The sequence below is a fragment of the Fringilla coelebs genome (genome assembly GCF_963513975.1).
Source record: "Fringilla coelebs genome assembly, chromosome: 17".
Taxonomy (NCBI): Eukaryota; Metazoa; Chordata; class Aves; order Passeriformes; family Fringillidae; genus Fringilla; species Fringilla coelebs.
The window spans coordinates 8,928,219-8,954,176 of NC_140043.1; the positions used below are offsets into that span (position 1 = coordinate 8,928,219).

Below are 25,958 nucleotides of genomic sequence, written 5' to 3' on the forward strand. Positions count from 1 at the left end.
CAGGCATGTGTGAATGTGAACAGGCTCACAACTTCAGAGTGAGAAGCACTGGTGTCACCTGTCACTGGGGTACTTGGTCAGCCTCTGACCTGGCCTTGCTTGGAGACAGAGCCCAACCCCTGATGGCTGCTGTGAAACACACTGCTGTGTCCAGAACATGAGCAAACTGTGAAAGCTGAGAGGGAGACAGAGCTCTGTGTCCCTCACCAGCCTGGGCACCTCAAACCCAAGCAGCCAGAAAATGAGTTGAAGAAACTTAAGAGAGACCACGGCAACGAGACCTATCCAGTACCTCTCTATAAACATTCTGACTGCTCCAATGCTTCAAGATGGATGGAGACTGTCATCTTTCTAATCCTTTAAGATTTCAGAAGGTGTATAATGGATGGGAGATTTCTTCAAAGGAGACGGCTTACAAACTCCACTACATGGGCTGATAATAAAAAATCCTCTGGAGGAAGCCAGGAGCAGCATTGCAGGCTGTCAGGCTGTTATTAAATAGACTGTCTGCCAGGCAGCACAGCATCCCTCCTGGAGACAGGTGGCCCTAAGATAACTTATGTCTCCCCCAGTAACCAGGCAATGCAGCAGAACCAATGATTCACACCCACTGCACACGTGCTCAGTAAGGTGAAAAGAATGCCTCAGATATTCCAGAGTAAAAGCTTTATTCCTCCAAGTATTCCAGCTGCAGTGTTTGCTCACACTGACAGCACTCTTTACCTGGATTTACTGTGTGATGGCTCTTGTGATTAATATACTCACAGACAAGTTGTTGTAAGGTTGTTTCTCTCTACTGAAAGTTTTCTATTAGTTTGCCTTCTTTAATGTTTCTATTTCATACTATTTTCCCTCTTGCTTTTACAAATACAAAGCAAGCCATGCTTGCATCTTTTAAGGGAAGATACTCCAGATACCAACTGGACTGGTGCTTTTCTGTCTGTTAGGGTAATTCTGTCCAGAACAGCCTACAGTAGCAAAACCAGATATGAAACAAGATTCTTGTGATGACAACACAGGACAGTGATAAGGAAACACCTGCCACAGGAAAACAGCCAGAGGTTTGTAAATAAGCAATGCTTATTTACAAGTAAATGCAATAAGTATCTTGGCTTTGTACTATCAAAACACCTTTCTAGAGACCAAAATACAGGGTAGCACCCTCCTATGTAGAGCTGGTAACAGCACTGATTACATGGGGTAGAAATGTGCATTTGATGCTTTCATTTCCATCCACAGACAGAGCAGAAAGACAGACTGAAGCACTGGTGGAGTTCCTGAAGGCTATTTGGCATCTGCATTTGAAACTCAGTTCTTAGAGAAATTTCAGCTCAATTGTCATCTGTGGCTTTTCTGTCATTTTTGGGACTGAGTTCAAAACTAAAGTCATTAATTTCCACAGGGTTGAACCAAGGCTGAATATGACCATGTCTGCACTGAGTTAAGGTGATTGTGCAATACTGCATCATAAAACCAGAGTAACATTAGGGAAGAAAATGACATTATTTTCCAATTAATTACATACATAAAGAGCTAAGTTACATCTCGTCAACTGATGCAGCTCATTCAGAATGCAGACTTTGGCATCTCAAACACAGACAGAAAACGTGAAGAAGTTGAGAAGAAAGTTAAGTTTGAGAATAAGAACAACATTTAGCATTTGGTAGACAGATGTCCACAGGAATCCATGCTGGCATCCTAGACCAGAATGGGAGAGCTGCAGTCTGCCATGGTCAGAGCCATCCTCAACAACACAGTGAAGGTTACTGTCCTTTGGTAATTGTGTAATTGTAATTACTCCTCCAACAGATTGGAAAACAATTGATCAGTGTAAACTGCATGTAATTATTTGGGGCTCTTTGTAAATTCAATATATGATTTTAAGCCCTGGACTTTGTTTAACTTTGTAGCACATAGAGGAATTTTCTATTTAAAGAACAAACACTTTTCAAATACACCTTCTGTGATATTTTCAATGCTGTTATTGAAGTTTTCCTTTTACAAAAACCCCTTGTTTTCAGAAAACAAACAGACACTTGGTGAGTGGAGGAGCTGAGAAGAATAACATGGCAAATATAAAAGCAAGAAAGAGACTGGGGCCACTTCCAATCCTGTGCAATGGAAACATTTTCAAGTGTTTTGTCAAAATCGCTTTAAAAAAAATCACTCTATAGCCTACCAATCAGGCAGATAAGAACCAGCTGCACACACAGGACTGTGAGCCAACTGCTGCAGCTCAGTGATGTGCAGAGGATCCTGCACTGGAGGGGGTGGCAGAGCCCTGGTCACAGCAGTGTCTTTGCACCCCTTGAACCAACCTTGCTTTTGTTTTTGAGGCATATGTAGCTGTAAAGTCATGCATGACATACACTGACTGTTTTTTGTTTTGTTTTATTTTTAATGAAGAAGGAATAATCTTCCCTTACCTGTGGTAGAAAACAGAGGCCTGGCAAGATCTTGTGGATAATGGAAGCCTGGAAACACTCCAGGGGCGGGAGGTCTGCTGAACAGGTCAAGTTTACCACCTATCTCTAGCTTGTGGGGATCCAGCTGCATTTGCTGTCAAATGATATAAAACAAATCTCATTACACACTTCCTTTTTGATGGGAAAACGAGAGAGGGAGTTAAAGCTCATTGCTCCTTAGCCCTGCCAGGAGCGTTAGTGACAGTGACAGCAGCGTCCCCGCTCACGCAGCGCAGCGTGGCCGTGCTCTGCCAGGCTCTGCAGGGCCACCCCACCCTGCAGCCTCTCAGCTGCTGCCCCATGCCAGGCTGAGGCCAGCAGGGAGCACCCAGCCTGCAGCAGGAACAGGACACCTGAGTGCATGGCACCCCAGGAGCAGCCGTGCTCTCCGCCTGACAAAAATGCTCTGCAGGCACAAAACTGCCGAGAGAAGCCTCGAGAGCTGGGTGATGGGCTCTGGGTGATGGGCTCTGGGTGATGGGCTGTCTGTTCTGCCTCTCCAGTTTGAGAGAGATGTGCCCATCCTGTGCCCTTCCTGCAGCCAGGACAGCTCAGTGTGCAGGCAAGGGGCAAAGGATGAAGGAAGCTATGAGGCTCCTGCAGAGACTGTTTTTATCCTTGCCCTGTAGAAGTGAGCATGGCCAGAACTGCACTCAGTCAGAGAAGCCTATGAATAGCTTACAGATTATGTATTTGCTTATAAAAATATATGGACATACACCCCTTTCAGAGGCACCTACTTAAGCAGAGAATAGCCTTCATTAATGGGAAAAAAAAAACTACTCTAGGAGCTGTGAAAAAATAAAATCTACACAAGTCCTTTTATCAGCTATTCTACCTGCCATAGGGAGTCTAAAGCCTGCAGCAGCACCCCAGGGTACCTACATCCTGTTACCTCTCGAGTGTTAAACCCCCTCCCTCTGCCCCCCATCACAGCAGCACAGGAAGCCCCACAACTTTTAACACTGATGTTATCAATCTACTCTGCTGCTCTCTGCTCTGTAATGTTCTTCACTGCATTGGCCATTTCATTACCTCCTCCACAGGAGGTACTAATGCAGATGGGAAGTGACATTAAATGTGCATGCTTTGTGAAAAAAAAAGATTGACTTGGGGAAATTACTCTGCCCTCACTTTCTTCCCCTCTTCCTGGCTGTACACCCTTCCACCCAGCTCCTCTGCCCTCAGATAAACTTTACAGTTGCTACAATAAATGTTAAAGGAGTGTAAGTATTAGTTAATCAATACAGGCAAGCTTGAGAATCACCACAGTAACTGCTTCCTGCCCATTGCTCACTCAAATACAATCTGTAAGCTGAAAGACCTGGCTTTGTTCCAGAAGCCATCTGAATTACCTTTATCTTTTGCTGGTGATGGTAGATCTGCCAGGCGATCTGTACATGAACCGCACACCACTTCCCGGGTTTCTGTAGTGGAAAGCACAAGAATTTAGATTAATTTATACGTTAGCAATCTACATCAGATAGAACATTTCATTTCCCTTGCTGTCAGCCAGGCAGCTAAGCAATGAGAAAGGCTGATTACTAAAACGGCACAATGGGTGATCAACATTTTCTGCTGTACTGCAGCAGATGATGTTTAAATTAAGAAGGAAACAGGAAGAATGTGGGATATCTTCCCCATCTCATGGACATCTGAGATCCTGCCTTGTTCTTTCCTACTTGCACTCCCCCCTTCCCAAACTGAAATGAATGGCAGCAAAGAACAGTATGCCATGCTTAAGAGAAAGCAACTAATGGCTGAGAGTTCTGTTTCTGAAAAGAGCCCTGTTCATTCACCCCTGCTGCACTGCAGGCTAAGTCATGCGTGGTTATTATGGCTACTGGCTTTTGGGGAGGGGAAGGGTAGGGACAAACAATCCCCAGGATGAGCAGTGCCACAGCTGAACAAGTCCCTATTTTCAGCTGAGCCATGGTACTCACTGTTCCACTGTTTATGTGGAACATCAGCACATTGACCTAAGCCACCACGAATCTGTTGGCTGGTGAATGTCTGCCCATGCTCCCAGTCATTTCTTTCTGTGACCCTCATTTCATACTGTGAACTATTAATGCACATAAATGGATGCAAAATAAGGCCGGGATTCAACCTAAATGCTATTAATCAGAAGTGGCAGAGAGCTAACTGACATTTTGCTTGAAGTAAAAGATGAGATTTTCTGCTGGACGTATTAAATTTCAAAAGCACATGCACAATATTCCAAGTGTCTGTGTATAAATATGTATATAAAATCCCCCACAAACCTTACTTACTCTTACTGGAGGCCTATAAGGGTCTGACACCTATGGAAAAAGCAGAAATAAAACAATCAGTCTTTCTAAAACTAGCCAATATACAGAAAGGTGGGGAACTTCCTTCCTCTGAACAAGTGAAAGTATTTAGAAAGCAACGTTCCAGAGAAGTCCCCTGTGACACAGGAAACCTAAAAGGCTTAAAGAAGGCTTAAAACTTCTCTTTCATTCCTTGAACCAAACTCAGCAGAATTTTATGATAAACAAAGCAGCTTGAACAGTGCCAGTGCTTTTCTGAACCTTGTAATTATTCTGAAATGGAGCGATGAAAGTACTCTCCAAGCAATACCTAGAGGAAATACATGGAAGGGGTTTCCTGCCCCATTTTCCTCTGACTTTTGAAAGAAGCCAATACATCCCTTTGAATTCATGACTGGTGGAGATTGCTGTCCCACCAGACAAAGACAACTTCTCTCCTCACTGCATGTTCCCAGTCTAGAAGGGCCAACTGACTCACCAGCTACTCTCGTTGTTTATCAGCAATCACTGTGTTTACTGTGCACCCAGATAAGCTGAAAAGAAGTTTATATATGGTTGCCTACCCCTGGAGTCTTCTGCAGCAGCGTATGGTGGACTGTGCCTGGTCTACCTGCTACATCAATAGGGTTTGAAGTCTGAAAGACAAGAAGAGAGCGTGAATAATACTGTATCACACCAGCAGTACATTTAACATCTTTATCTGATGTTAACAGCATTAATTAGTCCATGTTTGCACTGTGCTTCGAGCACGCATATTGCTACATTAGTGCTAAATGTTATCTCTTACTGACAGCCAACAGCATTTAACCACCATGTCATTTATTATTATTGAGCAGCAGTAACAGTGTTCCAGTAGCACCCTAAGCCCACTGAGATCACACCCCCTTGTGCAGTGCATGTGCATGGGAAGAGACAGTCCCTGCCCCCCCAGCTTATTCTTTAGCCAAAACAGGCCAGAGGTAGGAGAGAGAACAAGAGAGGTGGCCTGACTCCCTCCATTTTCCAGGCTTCAGACAGGAACAGAATAACCTGAGCATCCCAGTCCCACATTCCACACACTGGACCACGGCCCCTCTCTGACTGGGGCCGGGTAACACAATGCCTGAACCAACAACAGCCCATCCATTTGCTTCCACAAGGCAAAAAGGAGAAACCTTAGAAGGTGCTTGTGGGTCTTTCATAGCTTTGCATTGTTTACCCCATCATCTTCCAGCAAGAATTAAACACCTCATTGAAGGAATCCCTTCAATCTGTGGATCCCACCTGTTGTCCTGTCCTAATGATCCCCAAGAACTCATCCATCTCCTCACTCTGGCATTCTTCCATCTCCCACTCCCAGAGCAACTGCACCTGGTGTCTCTGCACAGCTAAGTGCAGAGGGGTTAAACCTCATTCCCCAAGAGATTATTTCACTCATGTTTTAGGTCAAATTATAGCAGATTTCAAACAGTACGAGTCATGAGTATAATCCTGGGTGTAGGAGGGAAGGTATGTTTTTTGTCTAAGGCTATGTAACTACCAGACTCATTAAAAAGTGAATTCTCATGAGTGTGTGTGTGTATGTGTAGGTAAGTCACTGCACTCCCCAGGCAGATTGGAGCTCTCAGGGCCTGTCTGACAGCTGAGGTAGATATAAGGTGGCAAATAAGTTACAGCTTTCATACAGGCAAGAGCTGAAAGATCACAACATGTTAACAGTATGGTGTCATCCTGTCCCTTCGTCCCCTGGAGAAAGACGTGGATGCTTCCTCCAGCAAAGTAAACTGAATACTTCTGACCTTTTCAAGTTCTTAGCTTGTGAGAAATGGCCTTGGGGAAACTCACTGAGAAATTTACCGTCAGCCTGGATTTATGTGCAGTGGACTCACACGCACAGCTGTAGGCAAATGACATGGGAAGGGGAAAAACAAAACCAAGATCTCTGCTTTGGAAAGCAAGAAGTGCAGGAGTCAGAGTGCTAAAGCCAAATCATCAGGTCTGTAGTGATTATGCAAGCTTTAGTCAAACAGCTTGGGAGGGAGAGACCATGGAAGAACGATGCAGTAAGGATGACTGGAGTGGCTTTGCCTAGAGTTCAGCTCTGCCTCCTCTGGGAAACTGGAAAGTAACTTGCCAAAGCAGCAGATACATTTTTCAACCTATCCCTCTCTTTTTCAGACGTTAGATTGCATGTAAATACTGCACTGTGCAAAGATCAAATTATGTCAGTGATTAACCACAGCACCAGAGTGTGACCTTGCACTGGTTAAACTCAAGCCAGCAAATGCTGGATGTATCTAAAATGAATTAAAAGGTAGTTATAACAACATTAAATACTGCTTAAAAATGTAAAGGGTCTGTGCTCACTTTTTCTTTCTCACAATATTCCCACAGCTCCTTTTCTTGGAAAATCAAGTTCACACCCTGAGTACCCAGGGTCTGTAGGGACTCCCTGTCATCCCTTGCAAGAGTAAGAACAATTAACACTGGCAGACAAATTCCATCAAGGGATGCCCATGTTCTGCCCATCTTGCTCCCTCTGCTTCCATGAACTGCTCCTTCTCTAGGCCTGCAGCCACCACATACAAAACTGCCTCTGAACAAAGCCATTTTAGAGACTTTGCTATTTGTAATGTATCCCTAAAACAAAATAATGCCAAGGATTCAGTGGGCACTGAGGAAATCCTCTGGCTTCCATTAAAAGCATTAAGTTAAGGGGGAAGGTTGCAAAAGGCCTTATTTGCAGTTGCTAATTACTGACTTCCACTGACATCAGTGAGACCCTCAGACCTGCCTGGTGTGGATATGGAAATCACCTTCCAAATGCAAACAGGAATGGCCTGGCTACAGTGCTGCTCCTTCAAGCCTTCTTACACACTAGCAGAGTTCTATGGAAATGCAGTTCAAGATAAGAAATCTCTAAAATCACAGCATGTGAGGAAGCTGAACATGTCACCTTACAAATAGAGTATGTGCTCCATTTTCAGACAAATGCTATATAGATACAATCCATTATTTCTTGTTTGGAGAGATTTAACAGTTTTGGTACATTTAAAAATAGTTAATAAAAATAAACACGTCTGGGAGGGGAAAAAAAAGGCAGTGCACACCACAGAATTTGCCAAAAAATGGGGGTTATGATGGCAACATTTCCAAATGCCAATCAGTGCTAGTTGTAATGACATGTTACAGCTGCAGTGCACCTTTCAAACACATTATCTCAAAGAAGCTTGCAGGCATTAATCAACCCGTATAAAACCCACTGCAAGATAACTTTATAGATGAGGAAGCTGAGGAACAGAAGGTTTAAGCAACTTGCCCAAGGTCAGACAGTGCTGGAGCTGGGAATAAAAATTCAGCTCCTTCAAATTGCTCTACCCATTTCCAGCAGTCTCTCCCTATTGTTCCCACACTTGTGCAGTCAAATTCTCTTTGTTTTTTCTGGGACTAAACACAGTTTATCTTTTGCAATCTCAGACCATTAGATTTATAAAATGATTTGGGACTCATCGGTCTATTATGAGCTGTAAATATTTCGATCAAAATAATGCACTTCACTGCATGTGTCTCCTCCAGTTTCAGCAGACCTCCCAAGTGAGCCACCACATCCTTTCCAAGGAAGGATCTGCAGTGCCAAGAGAAAATTTCTGCTAAAGTGTTGGCTGCTTTGTGCAGAGGATGCTCACAGTTCTGCGGGGTGATCCTTTCCAACCCTGTGCTGCACTTCTGCTAGTCAAATCATGTGCTGCAAAATCACCAGAGACAAGACTCTGAACACAGTTTCTCTCCCAGCAAAAGAACAAAGCCTTCAGAAGAAGAAGTTTGTACCTTCGGTTGAAATGCTCCCTGAAGTGACCCAAAGGGACCTGAATGTGGAAGCATGGGTGGCATTCCAGGCATTGCTGGAGGATAGGTTGGAAAGAACTACAAAAGAAAAAGAGATGCTTATGTCACAGGATGACTTGAACAATAATGGAGGTAGGTGCCAAGCCTGGCACATACAAAAATAGTACTGTGCTGAACAAATGCCACAGTGAAAATACACGATAAATTTGCTTTCAAAATTTTTAAGAGCAAAGCCAAAACTTGAAAAATGCACTCATCTGATAAATTTTCTAGATAGTGCTGAATGAGTGTGCCTTTAAAAATTGTGGACTATTGCAGGAAGCACAGAGCATAATTTGGAGTTTATGTTCACTTTCCATTAACTTTGCATTTTTCTGCCGTTGCAAACAAATCGATCCTGTTTTGAAATGTGACCTGCTTTAATTTTTAAAGCAGAAGGAACCACAAGATGCTGCACTGCACTCTAACCACAGGCACACCACCTTGTAAGTTGTGTAGGCTGGGTGAAATTTTGCTTAGGCCTCTCCTGAGCACACACAGAGCAGTTTTACAAGTCCCAAAACATGTAGTTTTTTTGTGCTTTGGAGCAGTGGGGAGCACCAGGAAGAAACCACCAGTCTGACTTACTCCTGTGACCTGAGCAAAACCTTGTGAAAGAGCCATGCACTCCGGGCTGCTGCACTGGGAGAAGCACCAGCTGCAAAGGTACTGCAGTGACCACTGACTGAGCAATTCCTGCGCATTCCCTGCCATCCCAGGCACAGCCATACAGAGCCGCAGCAGCAAAAATGCAGGAGACAGAGAATTAAAAAAAAAAAAATAAAGAAAAAAAGAAAAAAAAAAAAGCCCAAAGAAAACTTGGTACCTTAAAAACATAAAAAATCAAGAAGGAAAAAAGAGCTTTAGAAATGAATGGATCAAACCACTACTCATCAATTGAAAACAAGCAAAAGAAGAGCAAGCAGAACCATTAACAAAGAAACCAAGGAGGAAGGCGAGCACTCACGTTGGAATGTCGAAAGTAAGGGTTGTCTAATTTGGGAGCGTACTTGTCAAACTGGAAAGAAAAGAGAAAAAAAAAGGAAACAGGTGAGTTTGGTTTTGGCAGGAGCAGACACATCAGGATTTCAACACAGACAAATAATCATGGCCCGTGTGTAAGCGTTTAACAGAGCAGAACTGACTGGTTATTCCATACTCTCCCATCAGGGAGATGACTGATTTCCCCAGGATGACAGAGAGGAGCCCCCAGGCCACGCTGGGCACTGCCAAGGCTCACTGCAGAACCCTGTCCCAGGCACTGCATGACCAGGCTCCTGCTCTGGGAAGAGAGCAGTCCTGATACTGCAGCTCAGTGAAACACAGGGAAGTTCAGCTCCAGGTCCACAACTGGGATCTGCCCCTGGATTGCTGAACTAGATCACAGACTAGCAGGTAAGAAACATTTTCCATAAGACCCCAACATCTACCGTGGGGCAGCCAATTCCAATTCCCAGTTTCCTGGGTTCCTGTAAGCACTGAAATTCTTTGGAAAAGGGCTGATTTACTTTAGATACACAAATCTCGATATATTCGCCCTCCCCTGCAAAAGGGGGAGCTCCCCAGAGAAAAGGTGACTGTAAACTTTTTCCATTCCAGCACGGGGTTTTAACACCTCCATGTCTGTAGTCTGTGCCCTGTTTGTCCTGTACCATCTTGGAAGAAAACCCAAAGCACACACACATTGCATTTCTGAACAGTATGTACATTCTGCTGGGGAGGAGGGAATGGGAAGGAAGGCAGGGAAGGGAGCTGTAGGACCCCAGGAAAAGCTGCTTATTTGGCAAGTCAGCTGCTGTTTCACACTCCTCTATGTGCAGGAGAGTAGATTTGTAATTTCATTAATTACAGTTATTACTGGAGCCATGTCCCCTCCAGTGTAAATACCGTAAATTACCAAACACATGCAGCTGTAATTTCAACACTCTTCTCTGGTGTTAGGATTAGCAGACCTGATCTGGTGGAATATAAGATGTGACTGAAATATAACAAAAGAGCCTTGCAAGTTGGCTGTCATCAATGGCCATGGGTGGGAGGAGAGAGAGCTGTTCACAAGCTTGGGTATCACGGTTCTTAAATAACACAGGAGACTTCTGAGAAAAGATTCAGGATTGTTTTACACAGACCAAGCATAGAAGGGAAGGTGTTTACATGCAAGTACACTGAGCAAACACCTGGGGCTGGATTTTGGGGGGATGATATTGCTTTTAATTGTCTTGCTGCTAAGCAGATTACAACCCAGTAATGTCACTGAGCAGCCAGCAGTGGGAAAAAAAAGTGGGAAGCATTATGCTCCTTGAGTCCTTGGTAGTTCTTCCCAAAGGCTGCTTTTGCTAGCCTTAAACAGGGTTGCTTCTGCATTTTGGACACAGTGTGAAACTGAGAGGGGGAAAAAAGCTCAATCTTGTGCTTTCAATCTCACAAAGTAATTGCCAGAAATGGGGAGAGAGTGCATTTTAAAGTACTGACAAAATCCATTTGTAGCAGATCCCTAACAATTTTGTAACAGCTGCAGCAAAGTCCCATTGTGTTACAAGCAAATTCAATGACCAAATGCTTATTATGTGGCCAGGAGGATCTCTCCCAGCAGAACCAGCCACACACAAATTAGTTCTTGTTGATGTAATCAAGTAATAAAATGCCTAAATCAATACAGATCAGGTATTAGGAGGGAGGGACAGAACTGGTAACAGATGAGATGCTGTGCTGTGGTGAGAGCTCTGGGTAAGCCAGCGAGGTCTGCCCTTCACCCAGCAGTTGTGGAGACAGTGTCTGGGGCTGGCAGCCACCCATCCTGGTCGGTGTCATCTTTTGATGTGTCAAGGCGGGTGGCTCTGGGAAAGGGGAATAGAAATACACAGCAGGACACACAAAAAGGAAAATAAAGGGATTCTGGACTTGTCTCGTGGGTGCTGTATCTGCTCATGGGTGGCAGCACGGGGGACCAGGGGGCTCTGGGTGGAAAGGGGTCCCTCCGGGAGCGCTGGCCTCCAGGTGGGAAGGGCAGGGACAGCACCCCTGGCTGAAATGAAGAGGGCTGGGTTTTGTTTGACAAGAGCGGGTTAGGCTTTTTGACCAGAGATGCTCTACTTATCCTCACATTTTGGGCTGGGGTACGCACCATGGGAGGTGCAGAGGGCGGCATGAGCGGCGTCTGGGGCAAGCTGGATGGAAAAGGAGTGAATGTGTGCTGGTGGGTGTGTTGGTGCTGATGCGTGTGTTGGTGCTGGTGAAACTCCGCTCTCAGCAGCGGCACCGGGCCAAGTGAGGCAGCGGCCCGGTCCGAACTCTGAACCAAAAACCGGTTGTTCAGCTCTTGCCTGAGCAGTTCGTGATCTAGAGGAGAGAGAGAGAGAAAAAAAAAAGACACAGAGGCCCGTGGGCCTGTGAGTACCACAAAGACGGAGGAGAAAGAGTCAATATTCACCTGGCATTCCCTGTTTCTGCAGGTCATGCTGTGGTGGTTTTCTACGTGAGGACTCATTGGTGGAGGTAAGAGAGATGCCTGTGACAAAGTACCAATCAGAATCCCCGAATGAGGCTGGCAATACATGATTGGTTGGTTGAATGATATCAACAGGCTGGTATCTAAAGACAAGAGAGAACACCATGAGTCATCACAGCAGAAAACATCATCGGGGCTCGCTCGCCTCCGCCCCGCCGCCCGCCCGCCCGCGCCACCCGCCTCTCCTCCCCGGCTGCTGAGCCAGGCGTGTCTGGGAGCACGCCCCAGGGATCCAGCCTCACCCCTGGGTCACAGCCCAGGGATCCAGCCTCACCCCCGGGTCACAGCCCAGGGATCCAGCCTCACCCCTGGGAGCACGCCCCAGGGATCCAGCCTCACCTCTGGGAGCACGCCCCAGGGATCCAGCCTCACCCCTGGGAGCACGCCCCAGGGATCCAGCCTCACCACCCCTGGGTCACAGCCCAGGGATCCAGCCTCACCTCTGGGGTCACAGCCCAGGGATCCAGCCTCTCCCCTGGGAGCACAGCCCAGGGATCCAGCCTCACCCCTGGGGTCACAGCCCAGGGATCCAGCCTCACCCCTGGGTCACAGCCCAGGGATCCAGCCTCACCCCTGGGGTCACAGCCCAGGGATCCAGCCTCACCTCTGGGAGCACGCCCCAGGGATCCAGCCTCACCTCTGGGGTCACAGCCCAGGGATCCAGCCTCACCCCTGGGTCACAGCCCAGGGATCCAGCCTCACCTCTGGGGTCACAGCCCAAATTCATGGGAGCTGCACCTTCCCGCAGCACCGAGGTGCTGAGGAGTGCTCTGGAGGCTCACTTTGAAATGAGCAGTACTGATCTTCATCCTCTGGGTGTGTGACAGTCAGAGGCACACACACACACTGAGAACTGATGTGTGTTAAGCTCTGACATACAAGCACTTCACAGGTAAAATGTTGATAAGATCTGCAGTACAATGAGATAACTGTGTGTTTGGGTGGCTGGAAACTGTCTGCTCGGACATCCATCCCTGTGCCATCCATCCCTGTGCCATCCCCCCTCTTCTCAGCCCCAGGACATGCATGCAGAGACCAGAAACATCTGTCCTATAGATCAAGGCCTTCTCTGCAGTAAGGGTGTTTTGTGAGATCTTAAATAGCAAGCAGTCCTTTCCTCAATTTGTAACAAGCTGTGATTCTTGTTTCTTGTCGCTGCCTCCAGGCTTTTCTCCTCTGACAAAATACAGAGGAGGAATCAGTGGGGAGGGGGACAAACAGTGAAGTGGCTCACGATCTCATCAAGGTTGCAATGACTGCTGAAACAAAATGTTCCACCATATGATGTGGCCTCTTCTCAGCATCTTCCTCTGGAATAGCAACTTGCATTGAATGTGAATTGGTTCAGGGCAGGGGAAGACACCAGTGCTTTAGAAATGATGTTACTGAGGACAATAAGGACCAATGTCCACTTCTCCACAATGTCTGCTGGTGTAACAATTAAATCTATCTCTGGCTTTGCTTAAGAACTTCAAACAGGGATTAGCATCTAACATGTTATATATATATTTTTTAAGTGAAGACCAACCTGTGTCCCCAGCTGTGGATGACACACACCCAGTCCTGACTGATCTACTGGCTTCTGAATTTACATGAATCCAATTCTTTCACTGTAACAACCCCTTTAAACTACAGCTCTGAATATAAAGGGGCAAAAGAACACCTGCACTTTAAAGTTTTATTTCATGTTCTGCAGGGATTTCTTTCACTTCAATTTTTTACAGTAACATTAGAAATGTCTAAATCAATCACTTTCTGAAGTGACATGGTTAAGATCTTTAAAAACAGGCACTCTGATGGGGAACTTCAAGGTCTCTACTACCACTTAGAAGCCTACAATTGAAAGTCACATTTGAAAGCAAATTTTGGGTGCCTAAGTCATTTGCTTTTCAGTAATAAATGTACTGCTAAGAGCAGGTACTGTGTACTGCTATAATCCATATAATAATTAATACAAAAGCAGAAAGTATAGATATTTGTGATACTGAAGTCTAAGGCTCTGGAGCAAAAGAGTATATAATGGGTTCTCCTTGGATTGAGCAAATAAGAAAAAAAAAAACCATGGGCTGGAAGCACTTAGATCCAAAACCTAACCTCTTTAGAGAATATGAGCATGATTTCACGTGTGTGTGTGTGTGTTTACACTTTTAAATCTGGCATGGCTTAAGGAAACTGAATCCTTCTGTTAGCATCAAGATAATCCACTTTTCTGGAGGGAGAGATAAAAGCAAGTTGGCAGTTGTAAGTGCTCTGATATCCAATTTCTTTAAGAGACTGGAAGTCAGACTGATAGATTTGCAGCTGGCTCCAGCCCATAGCCCTCTACCACAACTTTGGCCTCCATCAGGAAAAGAAAAGGCCTGGAGATGTTTGGAGAAGCTGAGTGGCACTTGGAGGAGTGGCTGCTTCATAGTGAGGATGGAATTGCAAAGGAATAGCCAGCTCTGTGAGGGGCTCTGAGCAAGGTCTGGATCAGAACTAAGTTCTTGTACCTGCCAGCGATGTCAGGTGCAGTCACACAGTAACACACCCAGGGGCAGGGTGCTGACAGCCCCTGGGACCTGCCAACACTGTCCTGGGTGCACACACGAGCTGGGCAAGGCACAAAAACGTCACTCCTGCTCATGGTGCCCTCACCTTCAGGAGAGGAGAGACACAGACCACTGTCTCCTCTGGGTATCCCACATCAGGGCAGCCCTTGAGCAGACAGCAGAAGCCCAGCAAGGGTTGCTCCTAAGTTACTTGTATTAGCTTTAGGTTTCAAAAGGAAGAAATGCCACCAGAAGTGCATTCTTGTCTCACTCTTCAGGGCTGCTCAGCAAAATTGTTTGCTTTTAAGGAAGTTTTATGTGAATGACAACAGAAGCTCCTGGCTCTGCAGCACTCTGTATTGATTTTATGATGTGCCATTTTGCAGGCATTTCATATAGTGCAGACAAGAGGCATTTCACTGTCTGCAGGGTTAGACACCCAGACCTTTCCCTCCACTAACTTCGGCTTCTTCTACTTAAATTGCAGGAGAAATCCTTTTAGTAGGAGCAAGACTCTTACTGTTTCCTGGCAAGCTGCTGAATGTGAATAGGTCACTTGATCTTGCATCTCCTGAAGTTAATGGTGAAAACATACTTGCTTTCAGTGGCTGCAATATCATGCTTTTAGTGAGAGCTCTGCTATTTCCTTTTGCTATGCTTTCAAAGTCTCCATCACAGTAGTGCTTTGCCTTAAACAGGGGAAGCAATGAATAGGTCTCCCACAGCGCTGCCAACATCTTCCCAGCCATGTGGTTGAAATTCTAGATGGTGCCAGGGCTGGTGACAGCTGCCAGCTTTGGCCTATGTGGTCCTGTCTCTGGCAGGGAACCCAGAGCACTATCGTGGTTCTCAGAGCTCACTTTGGACCCATTCGTACTTTTGTTTTTTTCACTTAGAGAAGCAGTAATAAATAATGAGACATTATTTAGCTCCTGGAAGCAAAAAAGGGAGATGGAAGACCATCAGATTTTTCCACAGCAAATCTGTCATTTCCTTATTCCTTTAACTGACTTCATAGGAAACAGAGAGTGTGTTTTTTGCAAAATGCTTGTCCTGTTTAATCCCTGCTGAGTTAGTTGTGGATTCAAATGCCAGATCAAAAGGCGGCCCCAGCAAGTGAAAGTTGCTGGGAAGTCTCCAGCTGCCAGGGTCTCTTCCAGGGACAGCTGTAGGCTAATGGATAAGCTATAAACAGGGCATTTAGGGCAGAAGTGACAATAGAACGGGGGCCAGGGTGAACAAAGGAAACTTTTTAAAAGGATGCAAAGATAGTGAGAGTAGAACAGCAGAGCTTGTCAGCTGAGCTGTCTCTGACTCAGACTGAAAGGCCACGGAGCCATGGGCACAGAGCAGCTGCTGCAGGCAGAGGATCCTGCTCTGCCAGCAGGATGTGCTGCTGGTTGAAGGATCAGGCAGGGGATTCCGTGAGATTCAAGTGCTTGGTTAGAACAATTGTAGAAACAGTATTTCCTCATCAGTTCTAACAGCAGCACTTTTCTTCGGAGAGGGGAGAAGAGAAGGACAGAATGGCAAACTGTGCATCACTTCTCTGTTAATCTAAAAAATGTCTGATGACTGTGGAATGCCACACTGGACAACTCATGCCCTGAACAGGATTTTTTTTTTTTAAGCATTTGTTTTGAAGACTTCCTATAGTAAGTGATGCACCTACAATCTCTCATCTGGTAAAGCACGTCGAGGTCTCCCTCCTGTTCCACAAGCACTGTCACAGTTCCAGCACACACTGAGGGGTCTGTGCCAAGGGATTTCACCTGCCCACCAGCCAGCCCATGTCTGAACACCCTGCAGAGCATGCACGGCCTGGAGGAGGAGGCACCTACCGGCGGGGTGCCCTGGTATCACGAGGCTGTTGGTGGGTAGCGCTGGTGGAGGTGGCAGCGTGGGAGGGGTGGCGAACATGGCCGGATGGTGCTGGTGCTGGGCCTGCGATCTGAGAGAGAAGTGCGAGGTAGCAAGATTAGAGATGGAGAGGGGCAGAGCTGGGCCGGAGGAATGGTGTGCTGGGATCTGGGGAGACAGGGGCAGGTGCTTCGGGAGGCTGATGCTCGTTGCACTGCTAGCACTGCTGCTCCGGCTGCAGAGAGAGAGACGGGAGGGAGGGGAGACAGACAGACAGACAAAGAGTGTGTTACAATACAGGACTGAAAAGGTGCAAGAAATACACTACCAGAAACAACACAACTATGGAACATTGATCTCCCCAGGCTCATCCTTTGCTGGTCTTAATGGCAGTGGAGATAGTTAGTGATTCTTAATGAACGACTCCAACAGGGCAGAACGGGCCCTGGGCTCTCTGGAGGGACATCTCCTCCAGTGCTGCAATCCTCAGAGCTAGCTGTAAGTACTGATGAGGGCCACAGAGGCAGCTGGATCGTGCACCTTTATGGAGCCTCTGATGACCTTGCAGTGTCCATGTGGATCCCTGTGACCAGAGGACACAATGACACAAATTCCTTTTTCTGCTGCTCTGAATGTGCAGAGCTGCACAGTGACTGGGACCCTGCTGGATGTGCTGCACATGTGCTGTGCAGTTGTAGTCACACAAGCATGCAAATGCACACCGTGTTAATAATTTTTCTCATAGTAATTTGTAATTTACATCTTCTTCTATTCTTATTACTCCATTGCAAGTGATCTAAGTTTTGTGGGCTGAAACACACTATCACTGCAGATTAGTTTTGTAATTCCCACAATACTGAATATCTGTTGCAAGCTAAACCTCAGAGAGATCTTGAATAGCTTGAAATATTATTCACCATTTATACTATGGTGGCATTTACAAGATAAAACCACAACAGAGCTTAAGTATGCAGGATACTATGAAATACACATTAATGGCAGCTCTCTGTATTCATATTCTGACCTTTGTGCAGTCAAATATTATGCTTTAAATCAGTTTTCTCATCCTGTTTAAATTAGTCTAGCCCTTGCTTGGGAGGCAAGGCATGTTTTCTGTACCAGCAAAAAGACTATACAGGTTCCAGTTGACTGACTAAACTCTTTTCTCTAGAAACATTTTATCCGTATCATTTTCAACCACCCTCCTGACTGGATGGAGGCAATTTAAACAGCAGAGCTGAGCCTCCTGCAAGATCTGAACAGGTCAGATTGAAGAAGATTTTTCAGCCCACACGGGAGCCCTGGTCTCCAGGGACAGAGCATTTTCCAGTACAGATCACATGATATTCTGAGCTGGAAGGGACCCACAAGGACCAGAGTCCAAGACAGATATCCCTCTTTTGATGCTGGTGAGCCAAAAAACCTGAGAACCATGAGCAACGGAAGGATTTCTGAATATGGAACAAAGGTGTTGCTCAAACTCAAACCACCTTAAATTTCTGAGTCAACAACTAGCCAGCTCAGACAAGAGCAGGCAAAATTTTACTTGAAACTGGACTGAAAGGAACAGGTGCCTTTTTCCAGAAGGTGTGCATTTATCCCCTCAAATTGCAAATGCACTGCAATATTCAAATGCACTGATCCACCCCAGCTGGAAAAGCCAGCCTGGAGTCAGCCCATGAAGTCCAACACCCAAAGCTCAGACCATCCCACCCCAGGTGAGCGCTCACCTTGCCTCCCAGCAACTCCCACCCTCTGGAAACGAGCTTTAGCCCCGCAGCAGCCCGAAGATGACGCGAGCACCCCTTCCCCCTCCTAACCTGATGTTGTTGAGTCCGTTGTGGGCCACCTGGTGATGCACTTGGTAGTTGAGAGGCGGAGGGATGTGGCTCGGGGGCTGGCTGCGCAGCTCCGGGATCAGCTGGGGCTGCGACTGCGGCCGGGGCTGCGGCTGGGACTGCGGCCGGGGCTGCGGCTGGGGCGTGAGCCTGGGTGGTGCTGGTGCTGAAATCACTGGCTCCTTCTTCAGCAGGGGGCTCGCTCTGGCACTTGACGTGGGCGCTGAGGAAGTCGAGGTGACGACGGCAGCGACGGGCTGGGGGCTGGGGATGGACAGGGCGAAGGGCACCTCGGTGCTCAGCTCCCGGCTCCGCTCTAGCCCAGACACCTTTGGGACATTGGCTGCTTTCGCTTCTGGCTTGTCATTCAAGGTGGGACCTTGTGGAGCGACAAGAGAAAGAACAAAGCGCGTGCTGAAAGGTTTGTGTTTCTGTCTGTGCTGGGTAGAACATGTGCCTGGGAAAACACAAGTCATGTTTCAGCTCGTGGGAGCGCCGTGGGAGCGCTGCTGCTACAAGATGGATGTGTGTGTGAGTCTGTCCTTCCGCTGTCCTTGACTGGCCGGTCCACAGGACTTCCAGCATGTGTGCAAGAGACTTGGCTGTCGTTAAATGAATACATGCTAGAGAGAACACTTTGTGCTCTTCTTTGTGACTTCTTCAGGGGCCCGAGGTTATGTACAACAGGAGTGTGAACGTGTCTCCAGTTACTGCTACGGTATTTCCTGCTCAATGTAAGTTTCATGTTCATGCGACACAGACCTCATCATTAAGACATTTCATTTTCTCAATGCTCTTTCAAGGTAACCCACATTGGGTTTAGGCTCAACTCCAGCTCCAATGCACCAGGAGCCAAGCATCAATCCTTAATGATAACCCTACCTGTCTTCTAGGATGGAGACTACCTCTGTAGCCAAGGATGGGACAGCTCTGCAGACAGGCTGGGATGCAGCTGTACCCTGGCCACACACTTGTGTGGAAGAACAGAACAGAGAATGCTGGAAAAATCTGGTCAGAAGTTCAGTGGGCACCCAAATGTACTTCTGCTCACCCTGAACAGCACACATCTGTATGCTCAGCATGCTGAAACTATCAGGAATGCTACAACCTGGCAAAATGCACCTACAGAGAGAACTCCATGTGGAATTACTCCTTCTGTGGTGCCAAACCCTGCCATTTTTCATAATTAAGCTAAACAAAGCATCCCAAAGAGTTAAAAGGCTGGAAAGGAAAGAGGGAGGAAAGATGAGATATTTCAGATCAAGCAGTATCCAAAAGGCTGAAGACAACTGAAAAGACCAACATGAAAGCAACTCAACTCCCACTGTAACTCCCTTTTCACCCTCATCTGTGTATCCTTAAGTGCACACATACCCACAGCTACAAGAAAGGCTCTTCGTGGGCTACGAGGTGGTTGGTGTGTTTCACACACATCCCACTGTGCACACACAGCACCTCTGACTCTCAGGAGACACTTTTGTTACCCACCAAAACGTGCTGGCGGCTGCTGGCATTTCGCTGCCTTGCAGACACGCAGGAGATGCTACCTACACTCATTAACATGCTCCCACCATCCTCAGAAACAAATTCCACCTTTGAAATTCTCCCGTCTCATCAAAGGACCCAGCCAGTTCCTGATGTAGGAGGGTGTGGAAATAACACACAGCACACCCCACGAGCTAATTCTGGCCGTGCAGCAGCTCTGCCCCGTGTCTGTGAGCCAGGACAGAGCCCCCAGTGCCACCTGCACAGCCTGAGTGGTGCCACCGTGCTGGCATCAGGTGGGAGGAGGACGGCACTGAGTCAGAGCCTGCAGCACCCCAGCTCATGCTCTGTACCCAGAGTGCCCACGTGGGGATGGCATCTCCTCCCCTGAGATGAAAGGCAGCTTCCTTCCCACACTGCTTATGGCTCTGCCTGCGCTCTCACCACTGCACCATTCCCCTCAGCCATCACTCACTCAGCCCATCACTGTGTGTGCATAAATTCAGAATGCAAGGAGAGGGCGAATGGAAACATATGAGCTGTATTTATCAGCTGAAAATGTCTTGAGGTCTTGGGGCCTCAAACCCACAAGCAACAGGAACAGAAGCCTTTCCAAACACCAGTGTTTTGGCTGGCAACAAGTACTATCAACACTGTACTTTCCAGCACCTTATATATCTTTACAGGTTTGACACAATGTCTGGAGATCCTAAATTAATCTCTACAATAAATACAAGCCTCTCATTTCAGTGAATTTCTTTACCAAATATGAATTCATGCATCACAGGTAACCTGGTTGTGTGCTGTAGCTAGGCTTGGTTCCAATGCTATTCAGAATTTATTTTTGAAGTAAAATTCTCAATGCTTTTGCGCAACATTATTTTTTATAATATATTGGTAAATTTTCCTCAGTTTTTACTGCTAACAGTTGAAAAATTGTCATTGCCTAGTCAAGCCAGGGCTCCCCACACTGCATTTCGGAGCAAGTGTGTTCACAGCTGTAGATTCCACTATTTTTCAGGAGCTACCCATTAAAAGCAATTGGGTTTCATTCCTGAGCATAGGTTTCCTTCGAGCCCATTAGCTCTTTGCTTCCAACAGGCCTCCTCCTACAGAGTTAAACTTCATATTGTGTAATTATAGCAATGCAGACTAATGGTGTATATTCAAAACACACTGGCACCACGAAAGTTAGTTGAGTAAAAAGTCAATTAGATCCAAAACAAATCAATAAAGTCCCACATTAAAACCAGCTGTTTGACCAGTTTTATGTGCAACTATTGATTCCCTGTGGTTTCAGCATTAGTTCTCATTTGCAATTTTCTCAAAGCAAAAGCTCAGTCTCCCTTGCTGACTGAATTGACCAGCCAAGCCTGGTTGTGCTAGTTAGTACCAGGGGTACACAACTAATTCCTGCTGCCAACTTCCATCTCTCAGGATGTGGTACCACAATGTTTTTGCATTTCATTCTCCACAGCAATGAAAATATCCACATGCCAGTTTCCCCCTCGCCAGAAAACTACAGGCACGAGTGGGAGTATCTTCTCTCCTTTTGCAGCCATGTTGCACAAAAGCAGAATCACTGAGAAGGGAAAGATGTGATGTGAATACAAGGGCAAGAGAGGAAAAACATCTGAGAGAGCAGTCCCAAGCCTTCTCAGCCATACACAGGAAGGGGAGGATCCTGGTGTTTGGTGACTTTGTCATTTTTCCTCCTGATGGCTGCAATGCACGCATGGAAGTCTCTGAGCTGTCTTTCCTGAAATCCCTCAGAAAGTTCATCTCAATGATTTCATGAGGGATGTTGCCCATTCTGATCAGGATCCTGAACTCTGTAGTTTCTCTGCAGGATACTTGAATATGCCCCCTAAGAGAACTACACTCCTGCATGCCCAAGCTCTGACCAGCCTGACTGCTGCTCACATATGGAAATAACCCAAGGAAAGCAACCAAATACTCCCTTTTGTGCAAGCTGGATCAGGTTGCATTGAGATCCTTTCAGAAATTTCTGTTCTTGGGCTGCTAATCCAGCCCTCCTGAGCAGATGGACCCAGGGAGCTGAGCACAACTGCCCCAACAAAAACAAAGATCCACCCAACCACACCACAACGTTCTAGAGGCAAAAATGTGTTTATTTTTACCAAGTCCTAGAGTAATTTTCATGCTTAATGATAACAGGCTGAGCCAATTTGCCTAAGACTTGACAGTCAGCTCCAATAATTCAACCTTAATTAAACCTGAACGCATGTCAGTTCAGCTTGTCCCTTCACAGGAAATCTGACATTTGTAATGATTCATGTTCCAGCCATGCTATGGGAAGGCTGGATCACATCTGCCACTCTCCACTGTGCACAGCACTACCCCTTCTGAGCATGCCAACTTTTGTTTATTTTCTAACCAAACACCTTGGACTTCTTCCATTCAGAGGTTTTCTTAAATGAACAGACAGTGAAACATTGTCTTGATCTCACAGGGATGAATGATGACTGAGTGTGAGAGACAGGGAAGAAAAGGCTGAAACTGCTCTAACAAGAAAAAACCCCCAACAACCTGGGATTAGTAATTCTTGCCTCCCTGATGGACTAATTTGTTCATTTGGAGTGTTGCAGAAGGTTAAACCTCCCTACGTCCTGGGCTACATCCAATTCCAACTTCAACCGGTAAAGAAGAAAACGTAACAATTTTTAAAAGCACAGAGAGCTTTAGCTCCCGCTGTGTAAATCTGCAGAAACCAGAGGTAAAGTTTCAGGGAAACCCCGAAGTCACCAACAGCTTAAATTACTGCATAAATCCCCAAAGCTGAGAGACCATCAGCCAAGGTCCCCATCTAAAAGTTCCCTGAACTCTGGATCTGAGGCTGGAATAACCATGCATGCTGGAATAACCATCTGAGGCTGGAATCCCTCTGCCCATCCCCAAGGCTGCAGAGGGTGACATGCCTGCCAGTGTGTAACTACACGGCACTGCAGCCTAGGCACAATACAGAAAGTCCCAGACACAAATTAAACCTTTCTGTTACAGGAATTTGCTTTCAAGCTGATTAAGAGTAGCTCAAGTGCAAGGGATTAAACATGTAAAGGCTGCTTTGAGAACTCCAATAAGCAGTTACTGTGTTATACAAACAGTACTTAGGGCAACAGCAGTTCCAGCCCTGCCTCTTGCTCTTTGCAAGCTGCTGGTTGCTGCTGAAAGGGGACTGTCAACACACGTACAATGTGATTGGAAATAATCTAATCTTGCTTGCACGCCTTTCCTTTGTCTCTTGAAAAAAAGAAAAGTGGAGTCATTCAGACGTCTTTCTGCAGCCCCCCTCTGCAGTCTCCCTTGTTGCATTCAAACAGCAAGGGTGATGGGATGATGTGAGAAAGAAATTCCTCTCCTACATCCATCAATGACATCTTTACCAATGGCAATTTCCCAAGAAACACAACAACCACCATCTGTAGCCCATCTATCCGCCCTGTACATATCCTTGAAAACAGACACAGGCCAGACTGGCTATGGTGAACCCTGCTCCATATTCCAGCAAGAAATGCTAGAAAAGCAGCACCACAGGAATTACACATGGCAAGAAGCTGAGAATTTCAGAGCGAGCTGATGAGTCCCAGAGAAGAGTTTTGAAACATCAGCAAGGGGAAAGAGTAAAGAAGAGCAGGACTTTCCAGAAGGAGGTCAAAAAGAAGAAATAACTAAATAAATACTTTTTGTGGGTTTTGGGTTTTTTTTTAAAAAATAATTCTAAATTGAACTTTTAGGCTGCTGCATAATGTATTGTGGATATTGAACATATAATAAGCAGAAGAGAGAATAAAGCATTTTGCTTTGACAATGATAACACTGATGCTGGTAGAGTGCTTACAAGTGAAAATCAATATTTAAGTGCTATTTCTTTATCCCTGGATGGCTTTTGCTTTTATATAAATGGCTTTTTCATTGCATTTTAGGAGAGTAGCACTACTTAAGACTTTAAGAGATTAGGCTGTTTGCAAAGGTAAGGCAAGCAGAACTGCAGCACAGAAGCTCCCCAACAAAGGGAGCACAGAGTTCCTCCACCTATTCTAATGCAAATCAGCTCGAGATAAGACATAAAGACATGGGACTTGCACATAAAACTACCGTCTGGAAGGGTCCGTGGTGTGCAACACGATGATTTTTAACATTACTGAGAATCAAAGGCCAAGTTTCCATCACAACAGCAGTACGACACGTTAGGCTGTGTCAAAACAATGTTCTCCTCTGCCATGGGCTCCTGGTGGATTTTTCAGAAAAAATTCCAGTGTTTTCTCACAGAGAAAAGCAAACTGAGCGTGAGCACAAGCCCCTGTGCGCGGCTCTGAACCCGGGTGCTGAAGAGCTGGCCTTTGTTCCCGGTGTGGCTCCCACAGCATTCCCAAGAACAAGCGGGGAGCTCTTCCCAGCCGGCCGGGGCTCGTCCCCTATCGCTCAGCTCATTTGTCCAGAGCTGTCTGTCAGGGCACGTCGCCCGCTGCAATCTGAAACACCCTCCCAACAGCTGCCACTATCAATTACTCTCCCCGGCAGCCCTGACTATCAGGAAGAGAACTGGAGCGAGCACTTGCCAGTTTTAATAAACTGTGTTGCCCAAGTCATTTAACCTGCTAGATTGCTGTATGCTGGGGCTGTAACAAGCCTTCAGCTCTTCAACCTAGAAGAAAGCAACAGTGGCAAAAAGCTGTCAGCTCGGTCCTCAGAATTAACTTCCAAGGGTATCTTCCCCCACTCTCCCTCCCGAAGCACCCAAGTTTAAAAAGTGAAATATCTTCGAGTCATTTTCATAATGTCACGACACGGAGAGCAGCTCTCATTTTTATCACAGAGCCAGCAGCTCCCAAGAACGAAGGGCTGATGTGCTCCTCGATTTCCACATGTGGGGCACAGCTGGGCAGAGGGTTCCTCTCCCCTGCACAGGGACACATCCAGTGGGCACTCCCCAGAGCCAGCTCCAGGTCACCAACACCCAATGCTGATGAAACCCAAGGGCTTCAGGGTACCCCGACCACCTCCAGGGCTTTGCAGTCCCCCACTCTCAGTATAATTAAAGTTTCTCCCATGACCAAAACCTCAAGCACGGCAAATTTACATTTACTTTGATTCTTCCAGAACAGGTAGGAAAGATTCCTTAAAGAAATACCTATTTAAAATTAAAACACTTCCATCCAGATCAGTGTTTTCAGTCTGTGGCTCACATATATACCAAGATGTGTGTGAGTGTTAATCAAAAAGAAAAGGTCTGCCATGACTAGAATTTATTTGAACATAGGAATCTGCCGTCCAGCAGAAAGCTCACTGGACTCTACAAATCCAAAAGAAAATGCAAACACACCACACTGCATGCTTTCCTCAGCCAGCTCTGTAGATAAGAGCCTTTGTTGAGAAAGCTTGAAGCACAGAAAGCTTCCACCCCCTCCTGCAGAAGCTGAGGAGCAGCAGCAATAAGATCTATGGACTTGATGCCTATTTGCTGCTCTATGGTTCTTTAATGGGATGTTTTATTCCTAGAGATTTGGGAGCTTTCCATGCTCTATCGAGGCATGTTAGCTGTAAGCATGCATGATGACACACCAAAGCTGCAGGAGCTGAATGAAAATGGGTGCCAAACACAAGGATTGGGGCCACAGCACAAAGAAGAAGGATCACCATTCAAATCCCCCCAAAGTAAGTCACACTGCATTTTCCTAGCAATGCTGCTTCTGGCAATATCTCAATGCAAAGCTGGAACTGGATTTGCAGCTAAATCACCTACTGTGGATGCTGCCGTTGTAATGAGATTGAAAGTTTCATACAGGCTTTTTAATCCAGGGCTATAATGCTGGATGAAATGGGTTAAATCTCTTCAGCAATGCTCCTAAGCAGATGCTGAATGCCTACAAACCAGTGACGTAGGAGCCACTCTGCTTCTCTGGCCAGAAAACATTACTAAAGCTTCTTGTAGTTGTATACTAAAGGTGTGTTTGTCTTGTTCTGTTTTTAATGTGTGATGGCCCCTTGTACACCTGAGTGACAGACAGCAGCAAGGCAAGTCAATTATTCAGAAAGACACTCCCCCAATATGAAAGCAAGCAAGCACACATCCTCAACTCCAGCTGTAAGCTTTTTAA

The 25,958-nt window shown here is 46.2% G+C and overlaps 1 protein-coding gene across 7 annotated transcripts in view; it reads right to left on the minus strand.

The window, feature by feature from the left end:
* The window catches only part of FBRSL1 (fibrosin like 1), a 499,458-nt gene that overhangs the window by 8,482 nt on the left and 465,018 nt on the right, over positions 1-25,958 (minus strand). For 2 of the 7 annotated variants that reach the window (XM_084216905.1, XM_084216903.1), the window contains 9 exons: positions 18,337-18,733; positions 16,498-16,751; positions 11,721-11,956; positions 9,588-9,638; positions 8,564-8,659; positions 5,320-5,391; positions 4,739-4,768; positions 3,821-3,892; positions 2,427-2,559 (listed from right to left, as the gene is read on the minus strand). In XM_084216905.1, coding sequence (XP_084073031.1) covers positions 2,427-2,559; positions 3,821-3,892; positions 4,739-4,768; positions 5,320-5,391; positions 8,564-8,659; positions 9,588-9,638; positions 11,721-11,956; positions 16,498-16,751; positions 18,337-18,733 — 1,341 coding nt within the window. Of the gene's footprint in view, positions 1-2,426; positions 2,560-3,820; positions 3,893-4,738; positions 4,769-5,319; positions 5,392-8,563; positions 8,660-9,587; positions 9,639-11,720; positions 12,209-16,497; positions 16,752-18,336; positions 18,734-25,958 lie in introns of all 7 variants that reach the window. The other 5 variants (XM_084216907.1, XM_084216906.1, XM_084216902.1 and 2 more) reach the window with 3 other exon arrangements.